Source organism: Miscanthus floridulus, chromosome 10 (assembly GCF_019320115.1).
Source record: "Miscanthus floridulus cultivar M001 chromosome 10, ASM1932011v1, whole genome shotgun sequence".
Lineage (NCBI taxonomy): Eukaryota > Viridiplantae > Streptophyta > Magnoliopsida > Poales > Poaceae > Miscanthus > Miscanthus floridulus.
The window spans coordinates 114,087,386-114,101,467 of NC_089589.1; the positions used below are offsets into that span (position 1 = coordinate 114,087,386).

The 14,082-nt window shown below is 44.8% G+C and overlaps 1 protein-coding gene, 1 long non-coding RNA gene and 2 pseudogenes across 3 annotated transcripts; 2 read left to right on the plus strand and 2 right to left on the minus strand.

The window, feature by feature from the left end:
• Window positions 1–788: 788 nt before the first annotated feature.
• On the plus strand, window positions 789–2,174 carry LOC136489338 (uncharacterized; annotated as a pseudogene).
• An 805-nt stretch (window positions 2,175–2,979) lies between these two features.
• LOC136489339 (uncharacterized) lies at window positions 2,980–4,474 on the minus strand (annotated as a pseudogene).
• Window positions 4,475–5,062: 588 nt separating this feature from the next.
• Window positions 5,063–8,203, plus strand: LOC136486994 (probable L-type lectin-domain containing receptor kinase S.5). The gene is made up of 2 exons (XM_066484097.1): window positions 5,063–6,552; window positions 6,940–8,203. The coding sequence occupies exons 1-2, from the start codon at window positions 5,196–5,198 to the stop codon at window positions 7,968–7,970; spliced, it is 2,388 nt and encodes a 795-aa protein (XP_066340194.1). The 5' UTR covers window positions 5,063–5,195; the 3' UTR covers window positions 7,971–8,203.
• Window positions 8,204–12,525: 4,322 nt separating this feature from the next.
• On the minus strand, window positions 12,526–13,940 carry LOC136487001 (uncharacterized). Of its 2 annotated transcripts, none has more exons than XR_010767105.1 (3): window positions 13,803–13,940; window positions 13,542–13,667; window positions 12,526–12,627 (listed from the first exon to the last, which is right to left on the minus strand). It is a non-coding gene; the product is annotated as an uncharacterized lncRNA (long non-coding RNA). The 2 variants fall into 2 exon arrangements; XR_010767106.1 differs by lacking the exon at window positions 12,526–12,627 and adding an exon at window positions 12,921–13,199.
• Window positions 13,941–14,082: the final 142 nt, after the last annotated feature.

Consider the following 14,082-nt stretch of genomic DNA (forward strand, 5'->3'; position numbering starts at 1 on the left):
ATCCAAACGGGCCCTTAGTAGAATCTAATTGTCATTGTCAATAATAGCTATGAATCTATTCTGCTTTAAAAGTATACACCTTTACCATTATAAACAATACATCGTAACCACTGCTTTAAAAAACTAGCTTAACCATCGTCAAAGCGCCGAAGGTGCAGGCACGCGTTCGCCCCTTCCAGAGCCGCATGCAGCCGAGCGGAGCTCACTGCACTAGCCAAGCCAGTGGCTACCTTCTCCCAATCTCCCTTGGGCCCCCAGGGCCAATTTGCTTCGTCATTGCTAGGCCTCTACTTAGAGCATCTCCAACAGATGTGGTAAAATAAATAGCCAAATTGCATAGTTTAGCTCTTTTGTAAAATAAGTCCTAAAAAAAGAAGAGTTTTTCAATAGACTTGCTATTTCTCATCTTGTATATTAAAAAAATTGCCACGTCACCATCTACCATGGACCTATTCCACCTGCCGATTGAATTTTTCTACGATCTATTCCTTTGGAGTCGTCCGCAGCAACGCCCTGGCGGCGGCTGTGCTCCTTCGCGTCAATAGAAGATCGTCGCGTTCTGGGCTCCTGGCGGCGACATTGCGCGTGTGTCACCAGCACAAGACGTTGATCCTGGTGGCGACGGGCTGCTGCTACCCTGTACGTGTTCAGGTAGGTCATCGTGTATCCTTGATATGATTTTTCTTTAGGTCACGTTATCAAATCAGTAGATCGACACACATCTTCTTTCTTTAATCCTGGTTAGGTGTTCAAGCAGATTCCTAGGACCCTCTAATCAAAGGTTCATAATGGAATTTGAAGATGTAGTTAACGAGTTGATGGATTCTTCATCGTCGTCGTTGTCATCGTCGGATGATGACGATGAGGTATATACTGCAGCAGATCATATAGTACTATCAGACATTGTTAAGCCAGCATGCCATCGTGGATCCATAGAGGGACATCGTGTTGTGAATCGTGATAGGTAGTCGGGACACTGCAGATTGTATGAAGATTATTTCTCAGATAATCCTACGTATGGACCGAGTTATTTCAGGCGCAGGTTAATTCTCTCAAATTTTATTGACTTATGTTTAGTGTATGCATTGAGGTCTGAATAATTTTTTTTAATCTGACGTCATAGGTTTCGAATGCGGTGTCACGTGGCGTCACATGTTTGTCCGCATAATGAATGCCGTTGAGAAGTATGATGACTATTTCGTGCAGAAGAGGAATGCAGCCGGAACCCTAGGACTATCTTGTTTGCAGAAGGTGGTGGCGGCATTTCAGATGTTAGCTTATGGAGTAGCAGCTGATGCTATGGATGACTATATCCATATTGGGGAGAGTACTGCTCTAGAAAGTCTTAGAAAGTTTGTCAGAGCTGTTGTTCAGGTATTTTGACATGAATACTTGAGGTTGCCCAATGAGGATGACACTGCCAGATTACTTGCGATTGGTGAGAGTAGAGGTTTTCCTGGCATGCTTGGTTTCATTGATTGTATGCACTGGACCTGGAAGAATTGTCCTTATGCATGGCAAGGTATGTATAGGGGACATAAAAAGGAGCCTACAATTATTCTTGAAGCTGTTGCTTCTAAAGATCTTTGGATTTGGCATGTTTTCTTTGGGATGCTAGGTTCGCACAATGATATAAATGTTCTTCACAGATCTCCTATATTTGCAAGGCTTGCTGAAGGTCAAGGGCTACAGGTAAATTATAGCATCAATGGGAATGATTATACTATGGGTTACTATCTAGCAGATGGTATATATCCATCTTGGGCCACATTCGTGAAGACCATACCCGAGCCATGGGGTAATAAGAACAAATATTTTGCAAAAGCACAAGAAGCTTGTAGGAAGGATGCCGAACGAGCATTTGGGGTTCTACAAGCTCGCTTTGCCATTGTTCGAGCGCCGGCACATGTGTGGGATGAGGATACAATTCAACTTGTCATGACGGCTTGTATCATTATGCATAATATGATTGTTGAAGACGAGGGAGTTGACGAAAAAGATTTCAGATATGATGATGTGGGAGAAAAGGTGACTGTATCACACGATGCTACACCTGAGTTCGATGCATTTATGCAGAATTACAAGAAGATCAAGGACAAGGAGACACACACAACTTCAAGTCGACCTTATCGAGCAATTTTCCAGATTTATATACAAATATTACTGTTGAATAATTTCATTTACTATCACAACATCAAGGCATTATGTATTAGTTTCCAGACCTATGTTCTTTGTTTGATTTACTAGATACTGTAATAGTTCAAGGCATATTTTTTTTGTGACAAGCTTGCCTTTCATTTATATTGAAAGCCTGAATGTTTTGCTTGAAAGCCTGCAACACTAGTTGCAAACATTGCTTTGATGCAAGGAATGATTCTTTTCCCTGTTGCATGTACAATGGCTCTCAGATGCAAGTACTTGTACTGCAGAGCAGAAGGGCAAACTTAGTCCTCCAAAAATAGTTTGCTGTCAGTTTCAGACCAACATGTCTTTTGTTGACAGTTTAGCAGTGGAAGCACTCACCATAGCCTGTCAGGACTCATTTGTTAAAAACATAACAGAAAACCCCATATGCAAAGGTACAAAACACTAGGCAGGTTGCAATACATAATACAGTAGCTGACTAAATTAATCTGCTATAAAGAGGACCTGAGGGCAGTGTCCAACCTGCACTTCTATGTATCAAAGGTACAAAACACTAGGCAGGTTGCAATACATAATACAGTAGCTGACTAAATTAATCTGCTATAAAGAGGACCTGAGGGCAGTGTCCAACCAGAGAGCAACTGCAGTGTCACGAGCCCAAATATATTTGTGATGGTGCAAACGTCAAAAGCAGCTCCTTTATAGAATAATATAGATAACAAGGTTCATGCAAGAACATTAATCAATCTGATATGCTATGAACTAAAATGTTTCAGAAAATTAAACATGTCTCACACTATGCTCAAATCTAAAAAATTCGAAATCATGGTTCTACTAATTTTCAAGCCGTCTTGCAAGTATTTTCTTCTGTTGATCATCGTAGAACTGTTGTTGTCTGGTTGACATGGTGCTCGTATCAATATTTATAATTCTTTTTTCTTCTCGATCCCGCTCAAAATCAAATTTTTCTTTGTCAAGTTTTATCCTTTCTTCATGCAAGGCAAGGGCTTTTTGGCACATCTCTTGTTTCTTCAACTCCCTCTCCTCTTTCTTCAACTCCCTCTCTTTTTTCTTTAACTCCTTCTCAGCATCCACCTCTTTCTTCTTTGCCAATAAATAATTCAAAGCTTCAATGCTTGAACGCTGCTTTAATTTCAGCTTTTCCTTCTTAGTCCCTGTAGGCCTCGGCACTGTGGTTATTGTGGTTTCAGTCTCAGCTACAGTACTAGTGACAGGGTCTGGTGCATCAATAGCAGGAGTTGAATCAGCAGTGGTCTTTTGCTTTTTGCTTAATGGTTTCTGAGGTCCAGTTGGCTGGCGCCTATTCGTCCACTTCAAATGGTCTTTCAGTATTTTCCAGCAATGTATGTACTGGAAAGTCCTGTGTAATGGGTCGTCATTCTTATACATAGTTAATGCATTTGCTTGCTACAATGGGAAACAAAGATGACACATGAGATTCAGCTAAAACATATAGGAAATTAGCATGTGAAGGTAGGTCATCTAACCTTGTCATCAACAGATGCACCACTCTAATTTCGGGCCTCTACCTTCAAAACACAACCAGCAAATGTGTTGTAGTCATGTAGTATACTAGACCACCGACTCATTAGAGAACTTTGTGTGCGATCAGATTCAAAATCCTTTTTGAATGAAAGTAATCATGTATTCTTTTCCAATAGGTATCTTTTGATTGATTGGCTCCTCTCACATTCCGCACTCTGAATTTGGTAATGTAATAATGAATTTCTAAGAACTCTGGATGTATGAAATGTATTAAGTATTGTAACTCGTTCTCATTATTTGATTCTTTGGGGAAAAATGTGGACTATTCGGGCTCTCCCTTGGGGTGTGCCCAACGGAACCTGCCCCCAATAACTCGCTTTCGGGGTGCTTAGTGTCTGATGGAAGACAAGCGCCTCCGTAAGTGTGTTATTTTTGGCGGTTCTGCCACACGGCTCTAGCTCCTCATGTGGAGTTGAATTTGTTTTGGAAAATATTTAGCAAAAACAGCTCTAGTGACAGTTTTGTAATAATTTATATTATGTTTGCGAGGAGAAGCTGAAAGAAGCCATATTTCTTTGACTCGAACTCCTCCGTGTAGAAACGGCTACAACTCCTCTAGCTCTTTGCTAGAAGCCGTTTTTTAATTGTCGTGTGCCCGGGCTCCTTGCAAGAAGCCGCAAGAACCCAGAGCCCTACCAAACACGGTCCAGTGTCTCACGGATAGGTTATGTTCATCCGTGAGAAAGCGATTCCCACGGCGTGCTGTGAGACCAGGCTACAGGTTGGTCTTGCTTGGAGATAGACGGAGCGGCCAGCCGGCCATTGCTGCAGATATATCAGTGATGCAGACTCGCGGAGTAAACAAAATTCTTATATTTATCTTTTTTTTGGACCAGTACGAAAAACATTTGACCCATGATATTCTTTCGTGAAGCTGTTGATATGTTCACTAGTGGCCGGTGAGACTAGCTACAGTGTGATGAAAAATCGATGCTGAAACGAGTGAACTTTTTTCAAGCCTCGGTACATTGTGACATGACATTGCAGAGAATGATGCTCTACTCGAAGAAAGCTAGGCACCTAGTCAAGTGCATGCATCGATGATGACTTGAAGTAGGGAGTAGCAGGTACAGGTAGGAGAAAAACGGATGGAACGGGAGGAAATTAAAGGGGGTCCCATGCGCACTAGTCGTGTCGATTTGAACGCTGTGCCCGTTCATAGTTCCACGCATCTTGTCATGTGGCTAGTCTTCCAGATGAAAGAAAATATCCGTGGAAAATAGTACTTGTATAGGACTGGACCAGTACAACCAGCAGTGCAGCTGCTTTCAGTCCTTCACGGCTTGTCCAAATGTCTTCCTGTTTTCTTTGACCAAAAACTCGTGTTGACAAGACACTACTGCATTATTAATTACTACTACTCTGATTAATTAGGTACGCATATATATACTCCGTTCCGATCATCTGGATCAGCACCACAGAGACAGAGCTCATCACGAACCCTCGCTCGTTGAGCAGGCGAGCGACATACATGGCCATGGGCCATGGCGGCCTTCCAGCTTCATAATAGGCCTCCTCCATCTGCTATGCCATGTCGTCAATCCACCGTCCTGCTCCTCTTCTGCTTTCTGCTGTCTTGTTCCCACCCCATATCCTGCACCTGCTTCGGCTCCCAACAGGATCCCCACAGCAATCTTACCGTGAGCGGCGCCTTCGACCAACTGCCGGGCTACCTGTTCCTCACCAACATGAGTACCTGCAGAACAAACTGGGAGAGGGTGGATTGCCGTGGCCTAGGCACCTACATGACGAACAACTATCCGGCTTTCGACCTGTTCCAGAAAGGTTGGTTCTTCGTCCGGCAACATATTGTTCTTGTCCAACACAAGTACGATGATAGACCTGATGAAGCGTCCTTCAGCGTCGTCTTCACCATGAGCATCTACCAGCCAAACAACGAGATGAAGGCAGCAAATGGCACCAGTCTGGTGTTCGCCGTTGAGCCTTTGTTCGTCCCATTCGACTCGTGGGGCATTTTCACCCCACCCAATTGGCAGGTACTTGGCCCCTCCAGCTCCTCCAACCCCTCGTCATCCACCGATAGTGCTGGCGGCGTCCTCACCGCTGAGATCGGTACAGCCCGAGATAACGGGACGTTGCTGTATCTTGGCGACATAATCTGGGTACAAATTGGCATAGATCAGCCACCGCCAGTCAACTCTTCTGTGGCAGCGGCAAGCAAGTACAGCGTGTGGATCGACTATGATCATGTCAGCCACCGCATGTCAGTCTATGTCGACGCCGGTGAAGACACGCCAAAGCCTGCAAACGCGATAGCCAGCAAGAACCTCACCATCAGAGCGCAATACGCATTGCTAGGCCTTTTCTCCTCCATGGGGCAGCTCCTACAGGTTCACTCATGGAACTCCACGGTCGACGGGCTCCCCGATTTCCAGGACCCAACTGGCGTACAAGACAAGACCATCATACTGTCCTCCTTCCTTGGATCGGTGGCTGCGACGACCATCACGACTGCCCTTGTGTTCTTGTACCTCAACTCCAAGTACAGGAGGTGGAAGAAAGAACAGGACGAGCTGACCAAGATCATGCAGGGTATCCCCGGGGTGCCAGCCCACGTTGACTTCACTGAGATAAGGAAGGCCACGAGGAACTTCCATGAGACGACCAAGCTTGGCAAGGGAGGGTTCGGAGCTGTGTACCGATGCAAGCTTCCTCCTGCTGTGGCTTCTTCTAGGAGTAGTAGGCCGGGGCGGCGAGGAGCCATGGACGCGGCAGTCAAGAAGTTCACGCGTGAAGTTGAGGACCACCGCTGTAGTGACTTCATCGCTGAGGTCAGCATCATCAACCGTCTGCGACACAAGAACATTGTCCCACTTATTGGTGAGTACAATAATTGCCCATGTTCTGTTTCTTTTGAACACCTTAGAGCCCGTTTAGTTGCACTTCATTTTGCAAAATTTTTCAAGATTTCCCGTCACATCGAATCTTTGGACGCATGCATGAAGTACTAAATATAAATAAAAAATAAAACTAATTACACAGTTTAGATGAAATTCACGAGACGAATCTTTTAAGCCTAATTAGACTATGATTGGACACTAATTGCCAAATAACAACGAAAGTGCTACCGTACCATTTCGTCAAAAATTTCGCGAACTAAACACTACCTTAGTACAATATAAAAAGAGCATAGTACTTAGTAGTAGTATTATGTACTGTATTCTTGAATGGGAGTAGTAGTACTTAGATAGTGCACAAAATTTTCAGGCTGGTCCTACAACAAAGGTGAGGCACTCCTCATCTACGAGTACATGACCAACGGCAGCCTGGACCAGCATCTCTTCCAGGACGGCAGCGTGCAGCAGCAGCAGCAGCAGCAAGAAGACGGAGACACGTCTCTCCGGCAATGGCACACCCGCTACGGCATCGCCAGAGACATCGCCACAGGCCTGCACTACGTCCACCACGAGCATGAGCCCATGGTGCTGCACCGCGACATCAAGGCCAGCAACATCATGCTCGACTCCGACTTCCGTGCCCGGCTCGGCGACTTCGGCATCGCCTGCACGGTCGCTGTCAACAGGAGCTCCGTCACGGGCATCGCCGGCACGTGGGGCTACATAGCGCCGGACTACGCGATGAGCTACAAGGCCACGCGCCAGACTGACATCTATGCGTTCGGGGTGCTGATCCTCGAGATTGTTACAGGAAAGAAGAACGGGGACATGGTGGACATCCCACCTGAGGACGACGAACACATCACGGACTGGATCTGGCGTCTCCACGGGGAGGGGAGGCTGCTCGATGCCGTCGATGGCAGTGTACTTGTTGCCGCCGGTGGTGGTGGTGATCAGCAGGACGACAGGGTCGCTGACGAGGCCAGACGTCTGCTGCTTCTTGGACTGGCGTGCACCGACCCTAACCCGTTGGATCGTCCCAGCATGGCTGAAGTGCTGCAGGTCATCACCAAGGTTATGCCGCCACCGGACGTGCCACCTAAGAAGCCAGCCTTCGTGTGGCCGCCGCGAGACTGGCGTTCACGCAACTCTGTCTACAGCACGGCCTTGAGTGACTGGGACCGGGACCTGGACGGGAGCTTGGCAAGCACGGCGGAGCTGGCGCAGGTCAGCATGGAGCAGCCGTCGACAACCGTCGCTGGAGGACACGCCTCCGTTCGTAGCAGATCGACGCAGACTTGCTTGGGAGAGGGCCGGGGGAGACTACACGGAGGCACAGAGCAGACGCAGCCCATGAAGGATGAGCCGAATCTTCCTCTCTGCTCTTGGCCTCGCTCATAACCGGGACGGAGTGCAGCATGTGTATGCACTATGCACCATGCATAGTCTGATCCTAATCCTACCGTATACATATTTCATATTTGTAGGTACAGTAATAAATATATTTGTATCCTTAGCTATCTTTGGGAAGAACTAGCTCGAACTCTCGTGCAATTGCGTGGACTAGGAACTCTGATAATCGTCTAGGCTGGTATATAAACCCTGCTCTGCTCTGTTAAACAGAGCTACATACAGCTCACCTCTGTGCTGTGCTTTTGTCTCTAATGGTTTGAAAATATAAATGGCCACATACAGTGTCGTTTTGTTTTTATTGGTTAATAATTGTCCAATTGTTGACTAATTAGGCTCAAAACGTTTGTCTCGCAAAGTGCAACCAAACTGTGCAATTAGTTTTTGATTTCGTCAATATTTAGTACTCCATGCATGTACCGCAAATTTGATGTGACGAGTAATCTTCTTTTTGCATAGTGTCGAATTCTGGAATTTGGGGCAAACTAAACGCGGCCTAGAACTTGTGCCATATTGCATGATTCTGCACCCCCTTGCTACTAGTAAGAGAAGATTCCAAGGATAGGCGGAATTGGCTTTTGACCAGCTTCTTTGCAATAAGACCGGGTCTAGTTTCCAAAAATTTTCACCCCAAACTATCACATCGAATTTTGCGGCACATGGAGTATTAAATATAGATGAAAAAAAATAATTGCACAGTTTAGTTGGAAATCGCGAGACGAATGTTTTAAGACTAATTAGTCCATGATTAGCCATAAGTGCTACAGTAACTAACCTACGCTAGTAATGAATTAATTAGGCTTAATAAATTTGTATCGTAGTTTTCAGACGAGGTATATAATTAATTTTTTATTAATATCCGACATCCCCAAAACATCCGACGCGACATCCAAAATTTTTCATTTGGGACTAAACAGATTGGACGTGCTCAATCATAACAAACAGGATCTGATCAAAAGATGTGCACAATCACAGCCTATACCAGAGCAGACCAAAGCTGTTTGGGTCCAGTTTAGTTTGCAAAAAAATTTGCAAAATTTTTCACATTCCCCGTCACATCGAATCTTTGACGCATACATGAAGCATTAAATATAAATAAAAAATAAAACTAATTACACAGTTTAGACGAAATCCACGAGATGAATCTTTTAAGCCTAATTAGACTATAATTAAACACTATTTATCAAATAACAACGAAAACACTACCGTACTTATTTTACAAAAATTTTTGCATCTAAACAAGCCTGGGCCTTTTGGCAGGCTAGCCATTGATGACTCTAGGGGCGTGCGCGTGCCTCAGCACGGCGGCGGCAGCAGCAGCAGCCGCCATGGAGCCGTGCGCCGTGCGTGGCAGACGGCAGCAGGCCGCATTACAGGGTTACTAATCCCCTGTGAGGTACTGCTGGATCTACCAAAGAATAGAAATCTCTCTTAGGAGTTAAATGCTGTAAAAATGTACTAATATTTATGATGCACAGTAAATATCACTAGATTAATCAAGTAACATGTTTCTACAATAAACCTGATTGAAAATATAAGTGGATACTTTTTGTAAATCTAGTCATACTTTGAATTGTTTGACTCTTTAGAAAATGTGATTTTCATTCTTTTTAGGACGGAGGTACTAACATACGTAGCAACATGAGGATGCACATATATAATTAGCCCATAAAAGTTTTGTTTTGTTTTTCAGAGGAGAGCTCATCCACCAAGTTAAGTTACGAAGGCAAAGGGCACGGGGAGCGATATGCTGCTCATATCTTGATGGTGAGCTTGGCCCTCCCTTTTTACTTTCACTAGAGAATTCCCGCCGAGGCAACCTCACTGTCGAAGCTGAGTTCAGCATTTTGGCAACATACTCATTTCCCCTCCACCTTCTGTGGGCATTGACCACCCTGAGCTTACCTGAACTCAGTGCATCATGAACTAGGGAGGGGTTCAACATGCGCCGAGGCCTTGTCCACCATGCACCCGTGCGGTAGACTATTGACTCGGCAGAGAACAATCGCCACCCATGTTGCCACATGGCATGGCGCCCTGCCCGACATGTGTTCAGACTAGGACAGCCCAAGAACTGACCCTGTGGCCAATATCCGGCTTAGTTTCGGCCCAGTCAATTTGACTATTGAGTGTTGACCAATCAGCATCAATTTTCCTCAAAAAAAAAAAAAAAACAATCGTTGATCATGCCCCACCTGTCAGTGCATGTGTGACCGAGAGCACATGGCGCTCCTTGGCTCCACCACATGTAGCTCTCTAAAAATCAGCCCCTTACTAACATTCTGAGAATAGGAAAATGGCTTTTACTCTCTGAAAATTTAATTCAAATAAAATCCAAAAAAAATATTCTTCTTGTACGAATTTTTTTCCCTAAAATGAGCTCTACTTGTTGGAGATGTGTATGAATGCATTTGGGTCTTTCAATGTTAAGCCATTCATTTTATGTGTTTTATAGTGGTTCGTTTAGTCCGATTATGGCCTCCTTTGGCTGGGCTTTCCAACTTGCTTTTGTTTTTGCAAAAGCCAAAAGCCAGCTAAAGGGGTGAAAAGCAACCGTTGCTTTAGACCAAAAGCTGTTTTTGCTCTAGTACAAAATTCAAAGCAGCTTCCCCTACTTTCAGCTGTTTTTTGGAAGAAAAAAAAAAAACTCACCTGCCACTGTTAACGAGATACCGGTTCGTTTTTTTTTTGTTCTATTCCCGTCCGCATCACGATGAAATGAGGGCCGCAGCGGCGTATCTCCAAGCAGCCGCTCCACTCTGGGCGTCGCGCCCCCTGGCCGGTATACTCTACGATGCGAATCTCCATGGCCGGCCGCCACGGAGCTCCATCGTCGGCTCAGTGCTCCTCTGTTGGGCACCACACGAATCTCCATCGCCGGACAACGTGAATCTCCATCGCTAGCGCGGAGCTTCCTTGTGGATCTGGGTGAGCGAACGCGGCCTCCTTGCCGAAGTGCCGCCGTGGGTGAGCTCGGACTCTCCTTGCCGGAGCTGGGGAAGATGAGGTGGAGCAGGCGGCCTCTCCACTCCTCCATGGCCGGCAGAACCTTCCCTCCTCCATGGCCGGCTGCAAGAGGAGGTTCTATTGCAACTGGTATCACAATTGGTAGTGATACGTGGACGTTGTTGCCATGAAACTGTTGTGTTGTGTTAGTACACTCTGTTGTAACAGGAAGGTATTATGGCCACGGTTGAAAAGGTGGTTGCAAGTACATGTAAATACTGCAGCAAATTGTGCTGCCTTGTGTTAATAGTGAGTTTGCATTGCGCTAGCAGGTTTTGTTGCCACCATTCTGAAGGTGGTTGCAAGGAGTTGTGAATATTATGGCTACAATGTCACTGCGTTGCCTTAATCTTGGCCCGCATTGCGAAAGAGTTTCCTGTATTGCATCTATCAGAAATGTGATTCGTTGCATCCATGTAAGGTTCTATTGCCACCAATTTCATATGTGAAAGTATATCTCGTTGCAAGTATTAGTTGTATTGCCACATAAATTTATTCGTGGGCCTTGCATAGTCCTACACAGGCCAAAGGCAAAGGGGTTAGGCTAAACAGCCGATCACCGGGTAGGCCCATCGTGTCATGTAGGGTTTTACTATGGTACCCAAATAACTGTGGACCGTACATATTTTGTATACATTTGTTTATTTTGTTGCCTTTTCTTTTTTCTAAACATTTTAATTAATTAATAATTACTTAGTTATTGCAAGCATTTCAAAATGAAGGGCTAAGATTTTTTTGAGATCTTACCTCCCATGAGGTAAAGGGGTACCTTAGCAAGGCCCTGTCATGTAAGAGCAACTCCAAGAGACTCTCTATATCCTTCCTAAATGCTAGGAATAGAGATTTTGGTTAAAAACTATACTCCAACATCTTCTCTAAATGGTTATCCAAATATAGCCATCTTTTATTTCGAATTTTTCGCTAGTAAAAAATAGAAGACGAGAATGACTCTCTAGAGTACGAAGGAGATATAGAAGAACTGTTGGAGAGTGGAATGATATATAAAACGATTTTTATGCAAATGACTCTCCAAGTGATGATTTAGAAAGTGGGATTTAGAAAGGGGAAATGGCTTTCCTCAGCTGCTGTTAGGCATGCAGTTCTCTGTCTCAGGGATCTCAAGCAATCAGGTGATAATTGCTTCAGTTTGCCTCTCTCTAATACAAAAGCTCCAATCAGATGCCATGGACGGCTCTGAAACTGTTGTTCTCGTCCAAGATATCAAACGGATGGTTCGAGGCTCTTCTATTACTTTTTCTCCCATCCATGTCAGTAGATGTTGTAATATGGTAGCACATGTACTTGCTAGGTCGGCCGATCAGCTCTCGACTCGGTTTGGTTTCACGAAGCAACAGATCTTATCTGGACTCCTCTATGTAACGATCGGTTCAATTAATTAAATGCTACCTTTTACTCTAAAAAAAAGTGAGATCCCATACATGGCCTCAAGCCCTAAACTTGAGACGACGTTATGTTACTGTTAATAAGCACGCTAGCAGGGTGAAGATTTTTTTAAATAAAGGTTTACACTGCTGTTGTCGTACAAAGAGTTTGGCTAAAAGACTGTCTCGAATTGATTGCAATGATTACTCTGAAATAGGTGTTACCTCTATTGAACCATTCAAGATAATTGTTCAGGAGTCTGAAAAGAAGAAATCAGTTTCAGTAAGCAAAGCATGTTCTAAGAGAGCTGTTTCAAGCCATAAACCAATGAGCTATGTCAAGCCTAACGAATAGATTATGTTTTCAAGCCATAAATGTATGTTTCAGTTAGCATGATTCTGAAAACAGCGTATTAGAATGGTTCATTAATCTGAAAAATAACTTCATTGCAGAGGAGCATCTAGCTGATGGTATTTCACAACATGGTTCAGTTATCTTGGAAAAAATACACGAAAGACCAGCTGCTAGTTGATGGTTTACCAGCATATTAGCATGGTTCAGACACATGAATGGAAGTTAGCCAGCAGGCTTCTGAAGCTACTAAGGAAAAAAGTGACTAACATCAGAAGTTCAGTAAGCATGCATGGGAAGAAAACCACAATAGTAGTTGATGAGTACTATGCGTCATGAACGTTGAAACAGCTCTTGTTACTGTAATCCTTGCAATTGACTGAGTATTGCATCACTGTGTTTGAATAACAGCCCATCCATGCATGTGCCCTCTGTGTGAAGTGTAAATAGTACTGTTGATTTGCATTTGCGTTGGCAAACCTATGTCATATGGTGTATGAATGAGTGAGACTCAGCAAAAGTTTTCTCCTACAAATACTTGTGTAAAACAAATGGTGCTAATGCTTTTGTTTTCAGTTTTAGATTTGACTTGTTGGAGCATTTTTTGTAATGTTATTACGTTTCTGTGAGCTTTATTTATGTGCTTGTGATTATAAATTGTGCAATCCTACTGGTGCAAGCTCTCACTGAAGGAAAACATAAATCACAAGTGGGAAACAAATTGGGAGCTGGTGCAAGGCTGCTAAATTTTTAAGAGTTTTCCCAGGCCCCCATATGAAATCCGTTGCAGTGCAGCAGAAGACAGGAACAGCAGGAGCTGACCTGGAGCCCCCTCTCGCGGCGGAGCTGGAGCGGGAGACCGGACAGGGAAACAGGCGGAGATAGGAGGTCCGGGCGGGCCGGCGGCTACGGACGAGAGCATCAGCAGCAGGCTCTATCCTCCCTTCTCTACAACGACAATAGATCCATAGAGACTGAGAGGTGAACTGATGATGACAAAAGTTCCCCAACACAGGAACCCACGAATTATACTCTTCGCTGCAGGATCAACACCATTAACCGATGAATTAGTGAAGAAATTACTTGGCGGATGCTGACGATACGGGGAGCTATTTGAAGCAGCATCGATTCCGAAATCGGGGTGCGGCACACGACAAGAAGTCGTTGCCCTTGAGGAGCTAGAACTGGAAGCGCGGGTGCGGCGCCAGGCAGCAGGGTGAGCACGATTGGTGCGCGGCGGCCGGCGAGGCTGACGAAAGCGTTCAGTACGGGCGTGTTTTGGTTCCCTGATCTAGGCCTCCATGATTTAATTTGGGCTTGTTTGGTCCTATTTGGCCGGGTAGCCAGGCTTCCACAAAGCTAT

Coding starts and splice junctions, on each gene's coding strand:
- LOC136486994 (XM_066484097.1), top strand. CDS start 5,196: ATGGCGGCCTTCCAGCTTCATAATAGGCCTCCTCCATCTGCTATGCCA. Junction 6,553..6,939: donor GAACATTGTCCCACTTATTG/GTGAGTACAATA, acceptor CAAAATTTTCAG/GCTGGTCCTACAACAAAGGT.